Source organism: Staurois parvus, unplaced genomic scaffold, assembly GCF_062004578.1.
Source record: "Staurois parvus isolate SC_StPar_1 unplaced genomic scaffold, SC_StPar_1.0 ptg000299l, whole genome shotgun sequence".
NCBI classification, from domain to species: domain Eukaryota; kingdom Metazoa; phylum Chordata; class Amphibia; order Anura; family Ranidae; genus Staurois; species Staurois parvus.
In genome coordinates, this window is record NW_028318095.1 from 16,269,175 (window position 1) to 16,285,085 (window position 15,911).

The 15,911-nt window shown below is 38.9% G+C and overlaps 2 protein-coding genes across 3 annotated transcripts in view; one reads left to right on the plus strand and one right to left on the minus strand.

Annotated features, from left to right (window-relative positions):
• The window catches only part of CMSS1 (cms1 ribosomal small subunit homolog), a 487,925-nt gene that overhangs the window by 444,450 nt on the left and 27,564 nt on the right, over nucleotides 1-15,911 (minus strand). The window lies entirely within an intron of this gene.
• Nucleotides 1-15,911, plus strand: part of FILIP1L (filamin A interacting protein 1 like) — a 414,625-nt gene that overhangs the window by 379,441 nt on the left and 19,273 nt on the right. The window contains exon 5 of the mRNA XM_089682958.1: nucleotides 181-2,923. Within this exon, the coding sequence (XP_089539084.1) occupies nucleotides 181-2,923 (2,743 nt within the window). The remainder of the gene's footprint in view (nucleotides 1-180; nucleotides 2,924-15,911) is intronic.

Genomic DNA, 15,911 nt, shown 5'->3' on the forward strand with positions numbered 1-15,911 from the left:
TAAATATGCATCAGCGGGTATAAAAACGCATCCAATCCAAAGCCTAGTTTACTTTTTTGACACAATATCCATACAGCATAGAAATTTATTTAAGAGAAAAAAATACTTTTTTACATTTTCTATTTATTAATTAAAAGAGATTTTGTTAAATTTGAACTTTTTCCCTTTTCTTTTTCCTAGGTTAAAAAAACTGATTGAACAAGAAACAACTTACCAATCTAAAAAAGAAAAGGAGAACCACAAGAAAATAATCAAACTTCGAGATGAGCTTACAAAGCTGAAATCGTTTGCAATAATTGTGGTCGATGAGCAACAGAGGTTAACGGAGCAGTTACAAGCACAAAGTGCCAAGATCCAGGAACTAACATTAACCACTCAAAAAGCACAGGATAAGCTCGCCATTGTAGAAGTAAAGGCAGAAGAAGAAGAGCAAAAAGCAAACAGACTAGAAATAGAACTTCAAACTCAGGAAAGTAAGTTCTTCCAAGAGCATGAATCCATGATGGCCAAACTAACCAGCGAAGAGACTCAGAACCGCCAACTCAGATTAAAGCTGGCAGCACTTAGCAGACAAATAGATGAGCTCGAGGAAACAAACAAGACTCTGCGTAAAGCGGAGGATGAACTTCATGACCTAAAGGAGAAGATGAATAAGGGAGAATGTGGAAACTCCAGCCTTATGACAGAAGTGGAGGAGCTGAGAAAACGTCTGCTCGAAATGGAAGGCAAAGATGAAGAGCTTATGAAAATGGAGGAACAATGCAAAGATCTCAATAAAAAATTAGAAAAAGAAGCCTCGCAAAGCAAAACTCTAAAAGTTGAAATTGACAAGCTAAGCAAAAGGATTAATGACCTGGAGAAATTGGAAGATGCATTCAGCAAAAGTAAACAAGAATGTCAATCCATTAAAAGTGCCCTGGAAAAAGAACGAGCCAACAGCAAGCAATTGTGTAATGAACTAGAAAGTTTAAAAGTTCGAATCCGGGAGCTGGAAGCTATTGAAGTAAGGCTTGAGAAAACTGAAACTGTACTCAAAGAGGATCTCACCAAACTGAAAACCTTAACAGTGATGCTTGTAGAGGAAAGAAAGACCCTTACTGAAAAGATCCGACAAACTGAGGAGAAGCTCAAGTCAGCCAATTCACAACTACAGCAGGAGCAAAACAAAGTGACGTCCATTACAGAAAAACTGATAGATGAAAGTAAAAAATCTCTCAAATCCAAGACAGAATTACAGGAAAAGCTGCAAACTGTCACTAAAGAAAATGAGGAGCTAAAATGCAAACTCAGAGGAGAGGAAGAAAAAGGCAATGATCTTATGTCCAAAGTGACCATCCTTAAGAAGAAACTGCAGTCACTTGAATTAATTGAAAAGGAGTTTCTGAAAAACAAAATGAAGCAGGAAAATAAGCAGTCAGAAACACTGTACCAGGAAAACAATAAAATCAGAGAACTTACTCAAGAGGTTGAAAGGTTAAAACACACCCTTAACCAGATGAAAGCAATGGAAGATGACCTCATGAAAACAGAGGATGAGTATGAATCTCTGGAGAAAAGATATTATAACGAGCAGCAGAAAGCCAAAATGTTTTCTGAGGAACTTGAAGTAGTGAAAATGGAACTTGCAAACTATAAGCTTGCTGAGAAATCAGGATCTTTTCAAGAAAAAATGCTGTTGACTAAGCTAAAGGAAGAAGAGGCAAAGTCTGGCCACCTTTCAAGAGAAGTTACAGCCCTGAAGGAGAAGATCCATGACTACATGAAAACAGAGGACACAATTTGTCGTTTGAAGGGAGATCATTCAGTTCTTCAGAGGAAACTCACACAGCAAGAAAACAGGAACAAAGAGCTAACAAAAGAAATGGAAAACTTATCCAAGGAACTTGAAAGGTATCGCCGTTTTAGCAAGAGCCTCCGGCCCAGCCTCAATGGAAGGAGAATTTCAGACTTTCAAGTGTTTTCAAAGGAAGTGCAGACAGAGCCAACATATAATGAACCACCTGATTACAAAAGTCTTGTTCCTTTGGAAAGAGCAGTCATAAATGGACAATTATACCAAGAAAGTGACAATGAGGATGATGACACACAAGACGAAGACTCTCCTGTTGCTTTCAAATATAACACATCCAATAACAATAGCTTAAATAACAACAGAAAATTAGTATCACCATGGACAAAATCTAACCAACAGGCACAAAATGGTAAGGTACATTTAAAACAGAATGGAAATTACATCCATCCAGGAGATATGGTCCTTACACATACGCCAGGTCAACCATTACATATCAAAGTTACACCAGATCATGGACAAAATACAGCCACTCTTGAAATAACCAGCCCTACTACAGAGAACCCACACTCCTTTACAAGCACTGCTGTGATACCAAACTGTGGCACTCCAAAACAAAGGATAACAATCATTCAAAATGGTTCCTTGACTCCTGCAAAATCAAAAGTAGTAGATGGATATGTCACACCAGATCAAGTGGTGTCACCCTTTACAATGACTTCTTTTGTAAGACCCAGGTCACCCGACTCATGTGGTTCCATAACGCCAGACAGAACAATGTCCCCAATCCAAGTACTGGCCTTAACTAGTTCTTCAAGTTCTCCAGAGCGTGTACTGTCACCAGAACCAATGGAAGTTGGGGGAACTCATGCTGTATTTCGAGTATCACCCGATAAACAAGCAGGATGGCAGTTTCAAAGGTCAAACAGTTCTAGCTCAACTTCAAGTGTCATAACTACTGAGGACAATAAAATTCATATCCATCTAAGAAGACCCAGCAGCCCTTTCACTCCAGTACAAGAGAAAAGACACTCACTAACTAATGGAATTCAAAGTAAACCCACAAATAAAATCACCAACAGCATTACCATAACCCCAACTGCTACTCCACTATCACGGCAGTCACAATTTACAGTAAGTAATATCGATACCTGACCTATCCCCAAACCCACTCCTACCCAAATGCTCTAACAAACCACACAAGTTTTGCAACCCTAAACAATTGTAAAACATTCTTTTAAGGAGATCTATGTGCATGACCAGAAACACGAAACAAATGTCTGTTCCTATGTATTATTTTATTTGGGTGTGCGTACACATTGTATGCTTTTTTCATTTACAATATCTGTATGGAGTATATATGTAGTGTGCACATGTATTAAATATCTTAATGTATTATTTTTCCACAAACACTGTGCGTAAAGTCATTGTGGTAAACTTGAACTTCATACATTTTTTTTCTCAGTGACTTTTGCTTACCTATAAAACATGCTGTTAATTGTCCATTTTTTTGTCTGGCATACATTCATGGTTTAAAAAAACTCTTAAAGGTAAGAATCTGGATACAATTCTTAGCTAGGTATAATATGCAAAATAATTATGATGAAGGGACCTGAAAGTATATTTGTGTTTTATGTATAAAGTAATCAATTTTTTCCACATTTTAAGGTATACTACAGTTTATGTTCAAATGTTTGTGGACACCCCTTCAATTATTTGAGTTCAGGTGTTTCAAGTAAAGGATACAGTTACTGCCAAAGCATAGAAAGAAGTGTTGTGTTGTCTCTTCCACCAGTACTCTGTACCTGGGCACAAACCCAGTTCCGTATGAGCATGGTTTGCGGAGTTTGGCGTGGAGGTACTCAAGCAATCTGCACAGAGCTCTGCCTTTAAACCAACTGAACACTTTGGGATGTATTGGAATGCAGATTGTGAGCCAGGTCTTCTTATCCAACATCAGTACCTAAAAACTGTAATAATTTGTGGGAATAGGACTTTCTCGGAGCTGATAAACAAACCATACACAAACTTTTTTAGGTCAAAAACAAGAACTTATTACACAAATTACTACTATACTAAAAATTACATAAAGGCAATCACATTTACAATGGATTCCCATATAAACTGAGGCCTAACCAATGCGTTAGATATTCATGATCACAGAGTTTTTACTTGATATATCAATAGATGCCATAGAATAAATGCAGCAATGACACATGGGTAGCCTTTTCACAGTTGGTACATTTCTGCATGTTTCGTGGCATAAAGCTGCTTCTTCAGGAAAGATGGGAATCACAACATCCTGGGTTAGAAATTAGACCAGCACAACCCGGGCTAGAGTCCAAGGAGCCATATCCAACCCCCGGTGGGTATGGGAGACATACAAGCAAGTCAGACACTCAATAAAAGCAAGGATCTGGTATCAATGTTTATATGTGGACCACATTGAGGTGGGATAATCCTTTTGCTTTTATGGATTGTCTGATCTGCTTGTGTGTCTCCCATACGCTCCGGGGGTAGGATATGGCTTCCTGGACTCTGACCCGGGATGTGCTGGTCAAATTTCCAACTCTGGATGTTGTGATTCCCATATTCCTGAAGAAGCAGCTTTATGCCACGAAACATGTAGAAATATACCAACCCTGAAAAGGCTTCCTATGTGTTGTCTTTGCTGCATTTATTCTATGGCATCTATTGATATACAGTGATGTTCAAAATAATAGCAGTGTGTTGAAAAAAGTGAATAAAACTCAAAATTCTTCTAATAGCTTTTATTTCCATACACACAAATGCATTGGGAACACTACACATTCTATTCCACATCAAAACATGAAGAAAAATATATTGAATTTGTGTAGTTCCTCTAAAAAAATTGAAGAAAAGTGAATATTAGACTGTTCAAAAAAATAGCAGTGTTTGTATTCTTCTTTAGAAACTCAAACATTCACTATATAAACTGAAACATGTTTGAAGATTTTGCTTTCCTTTGAATCACTTCATGAATATTTAGTTGTATAAGCACTGTTTCTGGGAACTGCTGTACATCTGTGTTGCATGGAGTCAACCAACTTCTGGCACCTGTGAACAGGTATTCCAGCCCAGGATGATTGGACTACATTCCACAGTTCTTCTCTATTTCTTGGTTTTGCCTCAGAAACTGCATTTTTGATGTCACCCCACAAGTTTTCTATTGGATTAAGATCCGGGGATTGGGCTGGCCACTCCATAACGTCAACCTTGTTGTTCTGGAACCAAGATGTTGCACGTTTACTGGTGTGTTTGGGGTCGTTGTCTTGTTGGAACACCCATTTCAAGGGCATTTCCTCTTCAGCATAAGGCAGCATGACCTCTTCAAGTATTCTGATGTATTCAAACTGATCCATGATCCCTGGTATGCGATAAATAGGCCCAACACCGTAGTATGAGAAACATCCCCATATCATGATGCTTGCGCAACCATGCTTCACTGTCTTCACAGTGTACTGTGGCTTGAATTCAGTGTTTGGAGGTCGTCTGACAAACTGTCTCCGGCCACTAGACCCAAAAAGAACAATCTTACTTTCATCAGTCCACAAAATGTTGCGCCATTTCTCTTTAGGCCAGTCAATATGCTCTTTGGCAAATTGTAACCTCTTCAGCATATGGCTTTTTTTTTTTTTTTTAACAGTGGGACTTTGCGGGGGCTTCTTGCAGATAGCTTGGCTTCACATAGGCGTCTTCTAATTGTAACAGTACTCACAGGTAACTTTAGACCTTCTTTGATCTTCCTGGAGCTGATTGTTGGCTGAGTCCTTGCCATTTTGGCTATTCTTCTATCCATTCGAATGGTAGTTTTTCGCTTTCTTCCACATCTTTCAGGTTTTGGTTGCCATTTTAAAGCGTTTGCGATCATTTTAGCTGAGCAGCCTATCATTTTCTGCACTTCTTTATATGTATTCCCCTCTCCAATCAACTTTTTAATCAAGGTACGCTGTTCTTCTGAACAATGTCTGGAACAACCCATTTTCCTCAGAAATTCAGAGAGAAATGCACCTTAACCAGCATGTACAGCATTTGCTGCCTCCCTTCCTTAAATAAGGGCAATAATTGGCACCTGTTTTTCAAAGAATGAATGACCTCACTAATAGAACTCCACACTGCTATTATTTTGAACATGCCCCTTTCAATTAGTGATTCAATTACACAGAATCAGCAGCATGCATGCAATGACTGTTGGGTCTGTTGGATTTCTATTACTCTACTACACCTGCTGGTAAATTATTTGCCATGTAGAAATATCATTTCTACCAAAAACAGTGATTGATCAGGTTAGTGATGTCTGACTGCTATTATTTTGAACACAACTGTATCAAGCAAAAACTCTGATCATGAATATCTAACGCATGGGTATGGCCTCACAGTTTATATGGGAATCCGCTGTAAATGTAATTGACACTATGTTGTTTTTAATATAATAATATTTTTTGTAATAAAAAGTTCTTATTTTTTTACCTAAAAATGTTTTTGTGTATGGTTTGTTCATCAGCACCGAGAAAGTCCTATTCCCTCAAATATAATTTTTTTGGCATTCATATGTGAGGACGGGATACCTTTTTATATTCTCAACTTGGCACATGGTAATTTATTATTACAATATCAGTACCTGACTTCACCATTGCTCTTTGGCTAACTGGGCAGATATTCTTGTAAATGGGCAAGGGGGAGGGTGGAGAGCCTCTATTATTGTCCATGGCTTTGGAATGGGATGTCCAACAAGCTTATATAAATGTGATGGTCAGGTGTCCACAAATGTTAGGCCATATAGTCTACATTAGACTTGTTCTTTGACACCTACTCTAGGGTTAGGAGGAAGACATTTTTACCAACCACCTTTCTGTTTAGAGAAATTACTACTGGCTTGACCGTATCATTACACTTTCTAGCTTCCTGAGGTAGTCCTGAGTTATTTTTGCCCTCAAAATAGCCATGATTTTAAATGTTTAAAAATGACATTAAATATTTAAATATATCGGCTTTTTTTCAAGGGTTTGTAATGATTAAAAGGGACTTCGTCAATTAAAAGAATATGAAAAGACAAAGTGAAGGAACAAAAAAGCTCCAATATTTCTTATTCCTCCTTCCATACATTATTATTGACTCAAACAACAAGAATTTTAGGGAGCTCAAGGATAGAGGGGGCACCACATCCTTATTGACTCGTTAGGCTTCTCATCAGCCCAAATAGAATAGACAAGCTCTGACACTACCCAGCAGTGTTGTATAGCTGTCCATTTAGAACAGCCACTGGATTCCTACACTATAGACCTGCAGTAGTGTTACAACTTTTTTTTTTATTTTGGTTACTATTACTATGATTTTATGAAGTATAAAAAGATTATTGAAAGGAGCAATACGCCATCTGCTTTTTTTGACAATCATCTTTTTATATACAATTGTGGGCACACAAAACAAGTCATCTGGATACAGTATTATAGAATGCAATTATTTTACATTAAGGGATGGCCATGTTAACCGGATATAAAATTAAAGAAGGGAAGTCACTGAAAAGGTGAGCAAATGAAGTAGGAATATTTACAATGATTTTTTAGAAAAATTTCTGAATATGTAATATTATTTATTCCAACGGGAGAAAACCATTTTTATCTCCGATCTTCCTGCTACATGCTCCAGTTCTAGTTTATCTATTGAAATATTTTATCAACCAGAAATAGTTCTGTATACTGGCTTCAAAGATTGTAGAAAACAACCATTTGTTATAAAATACCTGTACTATGCTGCATATAACTTGTATAGAAAGCAGAGCTGTGGGAGGGACCCATTTGCTCCACCCACTACAGGCTGCCTGCAGAAAACTACAGGGGGGGTGGATACAAGACCAGCCCTTGCACAAGGAGAGAGAGCAGCATTGACCGGTCTTAATACAGAGGTCAAGTTTCACACTGGATTACTGCACTGATCTGGAAGAAATACACAAAAGCACATCAAGATTCAAGTTAGAAACCCAATGACTCCTTGTTTTGCCTCAAAACAAAGTGTTTTTAACACTACTACAATCGCTCACTAATACACGGATTAGGCTTAATAAATATTACAGCAAAACATGATTTATTGAATAAGTTCTGTTAGTATAAAAACATAAGAATTGTCAGAATTGCAAATCATATTTAGATCATAATATAGCAAGAATAAAGCATCAATACATCACCGGATATTGTAGAATCACCCACTGCCCAGTGACTGGGGGACTCCAACAGTCAGCAAAGGGGAATCCGGGAAATCACCACAAGGCACGTCTGCCGCATCTTCAATGAGTCCCAAATTCCCCTAGAATCCCCCGTCTTTTATATACATAGTTTGGAATGTCTTTATCTACTGCCATGCGCAGTATCTCCTGGTTATATAACGTCATGTATGATTCTGCGGAGCAGTTAGAGTCAACGCGTGATCGGCTGTGCCATCACGCGTAGTTACCTATTTTGATGGAATGCACATCTGGTGAATATCAGCCACATCTCTGGTTTCAACTGGTTTTAACTGGTTTAATGTACACTTCCAACATGTTATTTTGAACTCCAGTTACCCATCTAATGGTTATAATCGTTAGCATTATGACAGTTGAGTGTCAATCACTTCTCATCCATACATCCTATACACTCATGTCATATATGTATCACACTCCTCTGTTTAGACAATATTTGCTCACCGTGGATTTTACCTTTAAAATTTACCAAGTTGACCTCAACTATATGTGACATTTCTTAGATAACACAAAACTATTTACATTAGTCCAGAAAGTAGAGATGACCTTGGGAGTCCTCCAAACTCATCTCTAGCCGAGCTCCGAACTTGGGCTCTTTCCAATGAGCTATGGACCAGGTCATTTCCACCCCACAGCTCAGTAAACAAAGAGGCTCATCAGATTAAAAAGAAAAAAAAGCATGAGTTCTGAGTGTGAAAAACATCCAAGCTCATCTTTACTGGGGAGTAGGAGGGAGTCCCCAGTGAAATTTCTACCAAAATCATATGCACATTCTATTGTGCCGATTGTCAAATGATTGTTGTTATACATTTTGCCACAGTGGAGAAATCAAACTCCAGCATGCAATGGTTTTTAGTCTTGGACAGAAAGAGGAAGAGTTGGGACCTGTGTCAGGCTGTCATTGTTGCTCCTGTATCCATTTGGGAAATTTTGAATATTCTTACGTGATTGCTGAGGCAGGAAGAGAGCAGAATCTCCAACAAAAATACACTTTTATTTTTAGAAAAGAGAAGAATGAGAATCTCTATCAGGACACCGCTGTCTGTATGGGGGATCTCCCAGGACAGTAATGCCCCGTACACACGATGAGAACATCAGACAAACGATCGTCCATTTTTTTTTCGCCTGCTAGTCTCACATCAAAAAGTGAAAAGGTTACTAAAGATACAAAAATTCTCCTATGAAAGAAGAGAATTTTGAAAGTGATATCATGTGTTGCGTTGTATTTGCATTGTATTTTCAGACGACTACTGTACTGATTAAACGAAAATCGTCCGATCTGGTATCGTACGAGAAAAATTTTTGCGCTTGTCCCTTTGGATACTGTCGTACGAATTGTTGTGATCGGCTCTCAAAAGCTGTGTACTAATGATCCGATTATCGGATGATCGGTCCTCATATGAAAATTTTTGTTCGATTTTCTTATAGGGTATACGGGGCTTAAGTGACAATAACCCACACCCCTCCCCCCCCCCAAAAAAAAAGAAGAAAAAGAAACAGGAGTCTCAGCCCCTGTGGCTCTATTCACATCATTCTGTGCATGTTAACACATAAGTGAATACATTTTTTACTTGCGTTGGCATGCAACATTTTAGGGTAGCTGCTTTTTGAAGAAAGGTGTGAATCCAACCTAATAAAAACCACCTTCTCCACACTAATCGTAATTAAAATAAGCTTTAGCTGCAGCTGGGCTTTATTGCTGATGATTTATGTTTGGTTAAAGCATATCCACATTTTTTGTGAAGAAGTATGGCCAAACTTTTTTTGCCTATATTTCTCTTATGGACAACAGGAGTGCAGTTCATTCTGCACTCCTGTGACCCACTGATATCACTCGGGATCCATCCAGTTGCCTGGACCACCAGCTAGTTAAGCCTCTCAGTGTGCTGCCGAGAGCCTGAGCCAGTCCCTCCCACTCCCCCCACAGCCCAGAGCTCCGGTGAGTGCTGAAGGGGCAGGGCAGAGAGCTGGTGTCTGACACGCACAGCTCTCTGCTCAGAGTGGAGGGGGGAGAACTGAGCGATCAGCGATGTTTGATCACTCAGTTCTCAGTGCAGAGCCAGCGGAGGACAGATGCAACATGACATTGATGCTGCATCCTCCTAGGGGAGTATAAATGTTTGGTTGTTTTTCCTTATAAATCTGAACTTCTCTTTTAAAGTTTACTTGTGTAATAAAACATAAAAGCAGACCTTCACCTGCCAGATGTATTGGGCAGCACTGCCCTCCTCCTCAATCTAAAATGGTAAATTGTTTATCTTTTTCTTTATTCTACCTTTTGTTTCCCTTTTTCTTTACTTTTTGGTCTACCTGCCCTCTGGCTACCTTTCTCACCTAGGCAAGAATGATGTCTCCTCTGCTCGAAGTCTCCTGAGATATGTACGTCACATATCCAAGGGTGCTTCCTTCCATTCTCTGCAGCTGGAGGAGAACAGAGTTGGCGGTATGCCATCAGGGTGCTAGTTGCCTGAACCAGAAAGAGTAGGCTGGCCCTTGATGATGTCTGTAACAAAGAAGGCAATATGGAACAAGGTATGTCAGAGTGGGGCAGCAAATCAAAGCAGGAAAGTGCTAGATTCACTGGGCAGTAGAGTACATGACTTGTGTATAGCGCCAGTAAAAAAAAAAAAGGCAAGAGGAGGGACGGAGCATCGGGAGGGAGAGAAGTTCCTCTTTAAGAAGCACCTATCACCCCTTCCACTTGCATTAAAAAATGCCTGAATAGACAGACTGCAGATGCAGATATAGACTGCTATAGCACTGCCTACCTATGATCTTCTATATGGAAGTCAGCAATGGCAACCCCCACTTTATATTCATGACAGGTTTACGTTAGATAAAGGTCATTATCTAAGAGAAAAGTCTTCTATGCTGCACTAGGAATGTTGACGTGTACAGAAAAATAACTTAAGTACAAAAAAAAATTCAAAATGAATACAGTGAAAATCGACAAACATTCCATTGTGAAAAAGTTGTGAGTCATTACCAAAATTTCCGATTTTTCATTTTAAAGAATAATATGGAAACATTTCTTCAGCTTATTCAAACAGGCCCCTTGAATTTACATCAATTAAGTCCACTGGCGAGGGAAATCTGGGACATATTTGTGTAATTGAAGCAGATGATGCAGTTGAATGGGTGCATAAGTGGAATAACCTCATCACGCAGACATCTGGGCTACGGCGGAGATATTAACACACTGCTCCTGTTAAAGGTTATTTATCTTTCTAACAAGGAATGAAACGGCTTCGTACTTTCCAACTACATAATACGAATGATGAGAGAGCTACTGGAAGTGATAAAACAGCTTTCTTTTATATGAATTTGGTGTACTAAATTCTGATAAATCAGAATGAGAAAACATGTATGACCAAGACCAAGTTTCATTACATACTGTAGGTATTTGTGTTTTTTTGCAAATACAAATTAGTTATGCCTCATGAAAATTTAAAGGGGATCTCCAGGTATGATCTTTATTGCCTACCTTCTATTGTGTCCTGCTTAATTTAGTCTGTGAATGCACATCTCATACCTGATGAGCAGCTAAGAAGCTGAAAATCACTGTAGTAGTTGGCACTACTACAGTGATAGCTGCAATCTTTGTTGTCCTGTGCGAGTAGCTTACCCTCTGCACACACAGCACAGGGGGTTGGTCGTTTGGCATTGTTGCCATTCATACAACCTCTTGTATTTTTTTTTTTTTTTTTAATGAATTCAAGGCATTGTCTGATTGGAAAAAATGGCAAGGAGGGGTGGTGACATCACAATCTCCACCTAGTCCAATCAGAGAAAGCCATGTAGTAATTTAAACAATTACAAGGTGATCCGTACATGGCAGCAGTGCTGAGCAAGAGTAGGTACATGAATTTGACTTTGTTTCAGCTTCTTGCAATCCCAGATGCAGCATAGCTCAAAGGGAAAAGCAGCACAGTAGTCAATCAATTGTATCACAGTGCTAATAAAGAAAGTATGATAGGAGGAGAGAAAAGTGTTTGGGGCTTGTCTTTTCACCATCCAGTCACAGACTGGAGGAGGAACAAGACAAGTAATACTTATCTGCAACAGAGAACAATCAGGTCTCCTTCCCTCCCAGTCAGGGCTAGGAAAATCTCAGAACTGGATTGACAAAAATACAAAATAAAATCCCAAGTAAACCGGTTCCCTACTATGTATTTTAGCTGTTTGCACAATCAAGTCTGTTCACTGCTTTTGGCACAGCTTAAAGTTCCCTGTAAAACCAGCAACATCACGAACAACAACTCTGGAGACACTTTGAGCCATTTCAGCCATTGCCCTCATCTGTGATGATCAGACAATGTGATGAATGAAGGAAGGAACTGCAGTGACCTTTTTTGTTTCCTATGTTGCACTATTATTCAGTTTATTTCTTAGCAACCCAATTTCTGCTAATGTTCCATTTTCACAAACACTTAAAAGCTGTAAATATTTTTATTAAGCGAGGGCAGGGAGACCTTGGGGTATATTTGATAACTTCTAAGTAGTCTACAAAAACAGATGTTGTTTGGAGATCCTGCTTAGCAATTTAGGACGCATTACTAATAAAACAGTTCTAAGAAAGTATCTAATAAAAGATGGGAACTGTGCAGAAAACAGCTTTTTGTTTTTGGGAAAAGAAGTCTCGTTTCACAGTGCTTATGCCTAGCGGTATACACTTCAATAAATTAGACCCTCATAGATTAGGACTATAGGATTTGCCCTGGAGAATGGAATTGTTTTACTTACTTTTCTCTCTAACTTTACCTTTTAAAGGTCAATCAGAAACTTCAATTGTTGAGTGGTCACCATTGGGTGCTTCTTTTATAAGCAGTTTTGTCTAGCCTCACACTTCCCACTAGGCCATAAGGTGGCTCTCCCTTCCCAATTATTGGTTCACACTACATTATGGAGAATCCATCAGGGAAAGTAACACCATCACTTAGCAATGTATAGGACACAGCAACCAGGTGGAATCAGCTATTGTTTTTGCAATATCTCATAAATGGAGTACCCAAGGAACTTGAGAAGTCAGCATGTGATCCAACTTGTTAACAAACAGTGAAAAGTGAAATAAGCCAGTTAATCCCATCCATGTATATCTAAAGATCAAAACTTTTCTTTCCCATTTCAGATAGAATAGGGAACAGATAGAACCCTACTTGTTTTTTTGCCATACATGTCCCATTGTAGAGATTTCTCTTCACCTCCTTTCCTAAAGACACAACAAAAGGAAATGAGAAGAAATTCCTTCAAAAGGAGGCAAATCACCTTTTAGCTGTCACTAGAACAAGTATCCCCACTGGAAAATTTCCTCACTATTCCTGTATCAGTGATATCTCAATATTTTGTATTTCTTCTTACTGTCCTGGTGACAGGGGTTCTAACTCAACACTATATGAAAAAGAAAAAAGGGCTGTGGAAACACTTTAAATAAAAACACTGGTTGAAATAAATGTATTGCCCTGTCAGAGGGTACTTCTCATACTCTGGCTCCACATGGTGCACCACTTTCAACATCTTAGCAGTTTAGAGCTGTGCATTTGATCTTCCCCAGACTAGAAGTTCAGAATTCTGAGTGGGTATCAAAAGAGGCTCTGCTTTAATCCCAAATCTGGGGTGGAAAAAATTTATAAGGAATTCAGGAGCCAATCTGTCCAATCCTAAAGCCAGCAGGATTTTTTTGGTTTTTTTAAGTAACCAGCTCCACTCACAACACCTAAGAAAACCTTAAACGTTCTGCCAGCTACAATTTTCTTTTTTTTTTAAGATGCATTGGCTACCTGGTTCTTGGGATTTGTCCAGCCCTGTCTTAACTAGTTAGAATAGTGCCATCCCTCTCAATCAGTCCCTGGCTGAAATGGTTAAGTTCACTTCTGATTGGAAAATAATCAAAAAATTCAGGTTTAATAAGTCCCTACCCTCCATTTCCCTACCTTCCTAACCTACTCTGGCAAATTACCATTCTCCGATGGCAGTGGCATCCCAGGGTGTTTACAAGTCTTTTATCATAAATCTTTCAGGTAATACCTGCACCCATGCAGTACTCGTACAATACCTGTACATTTGGTGTAATGCTGCATTCAAGTCTATGGGAAGTTACTGAAAGGAGTATATAAACATTGCAGAGCACAGAACTGTTGGAGAAAGAAACTGGTTGAGAGGTGTAGATAAATATACATAGGAGGGTAGTGAGCAAAGATTAGGGGCATTTTGCCCAAGTCAAAACTTGTCCTTAAGTTGAACTCCTCCAGGTTTCCAGGGGCTCTTCTGGTTTGGAGCCCACCATTGCCTTCAGCGCCCTGGCTCTCTTGATGCTGTGCCCACTATAACCTACAGGAACCTGGCTCTCCTGGCTCTGAGCCCTACAAATTCTGCAGGGTCCTGGCTCTCCCAGTACTTAGCTGACCATCCCCTACAGGGTTCTGGATCTCCTAGTCCTGAGCCAACAACCACCTAATCACAATCAGGGTTCTGGATTACTTGGTTCTATGCTTACCATCAACTACAGCAAAGCTAAATGAAAGTTATGCCCCAATAGGAGATATATATACACATACACACGGATATATATATATATATATATATATATATATATATATATATATACACATACACACACACACACACACCTCATGCCAGCTGCTCAAATAATTCTTTGCATATAGTTCATTCGTTTGAAGAAGAATATCCTAATTAACAGGCACTTGATTACCCAGCATACATCTCAAAGAACAAGACAAAAAAATAATTTGACAAGCTACATAGTACTTATAATTCTACCTTAATTTGCCCAAATGCATTAAAACAAGGTGTTTCAAAAGTAAAATTAGCTTCACTGCTGGAACTAGCATGTAGCTTGTGAATCAGACAAGGATGGCTCCTGTTTCACAGACAAATGCTTTGGTTGAAGACCAATTCCTTTGAAGTCATCCATACTAGGTCACCAATTATTTTGCACAACTGTCCTCCAGAACTTGAGTGACCAAGTATTTTCCAAGTGGACACTTGTTTAATGTTTTTCTCAGTTCCAGACTGACTCAACTATAAACTGACCCTCTGATAAACTGGGTACAGACCAGGAAGGGAAACTCTTGCTTCACCTGCACACTAGGGCTAGCCGTACACTTGCAGATTTCTCTCAACTAAACTAATTGATTCTCCCATCCAGATTAAATACCATAGACGGCGGAATCTCCTCTTCTGGCTATTATATTCATGCAGCTGCAGAACCGACAACTACCCAAATGCCTGAACAACAACTGCACCAGATAGGATACACAATATCAGGGGTGTCCAACCATTTGACTCTCCTGGGCCACAACAGAAGAAGAGCCACACATAAAATACACAAACAATAAGAACCGCTAAGCAGAAAAAGTCAGGCAAATCACAAGTCCACGATCACGCATATGGATAATGTACCTGAGTAATTAAACTGCACTTTTTGGTAATATTTTATTATTATGAAATTAAAGAGATCAAAATAAAACTAGTGCAATATTTGACACTGTTTTTGATAAACTAACACATCATTATCTGGTTCAATGCATGTAGTAGCAATTCTCAATTAATATTTTGGTTCTAAGTTTGCCATTCCTGTGCTTCATCCTTGAAAATAGTTGCTCACAAATATAGTTGCTACCAAAAATGGATGACATGAATAAGGCATGATTGTGAAGATTGGGATATTTTCATTGGAAAGATAAAACTTGTAAAAGTCCAGTACAGAGAAACTGTCAAATATTTCTTCAGCCACATGTGTTTTCTAAGTGTAAACTACTGGTAATTTTTACAAAAAAATCCCCAAAAATTCAACATTTTAAAAGGAAGTTTACATGTTTGTGTAAGGCAGCAGGTTGGACACCC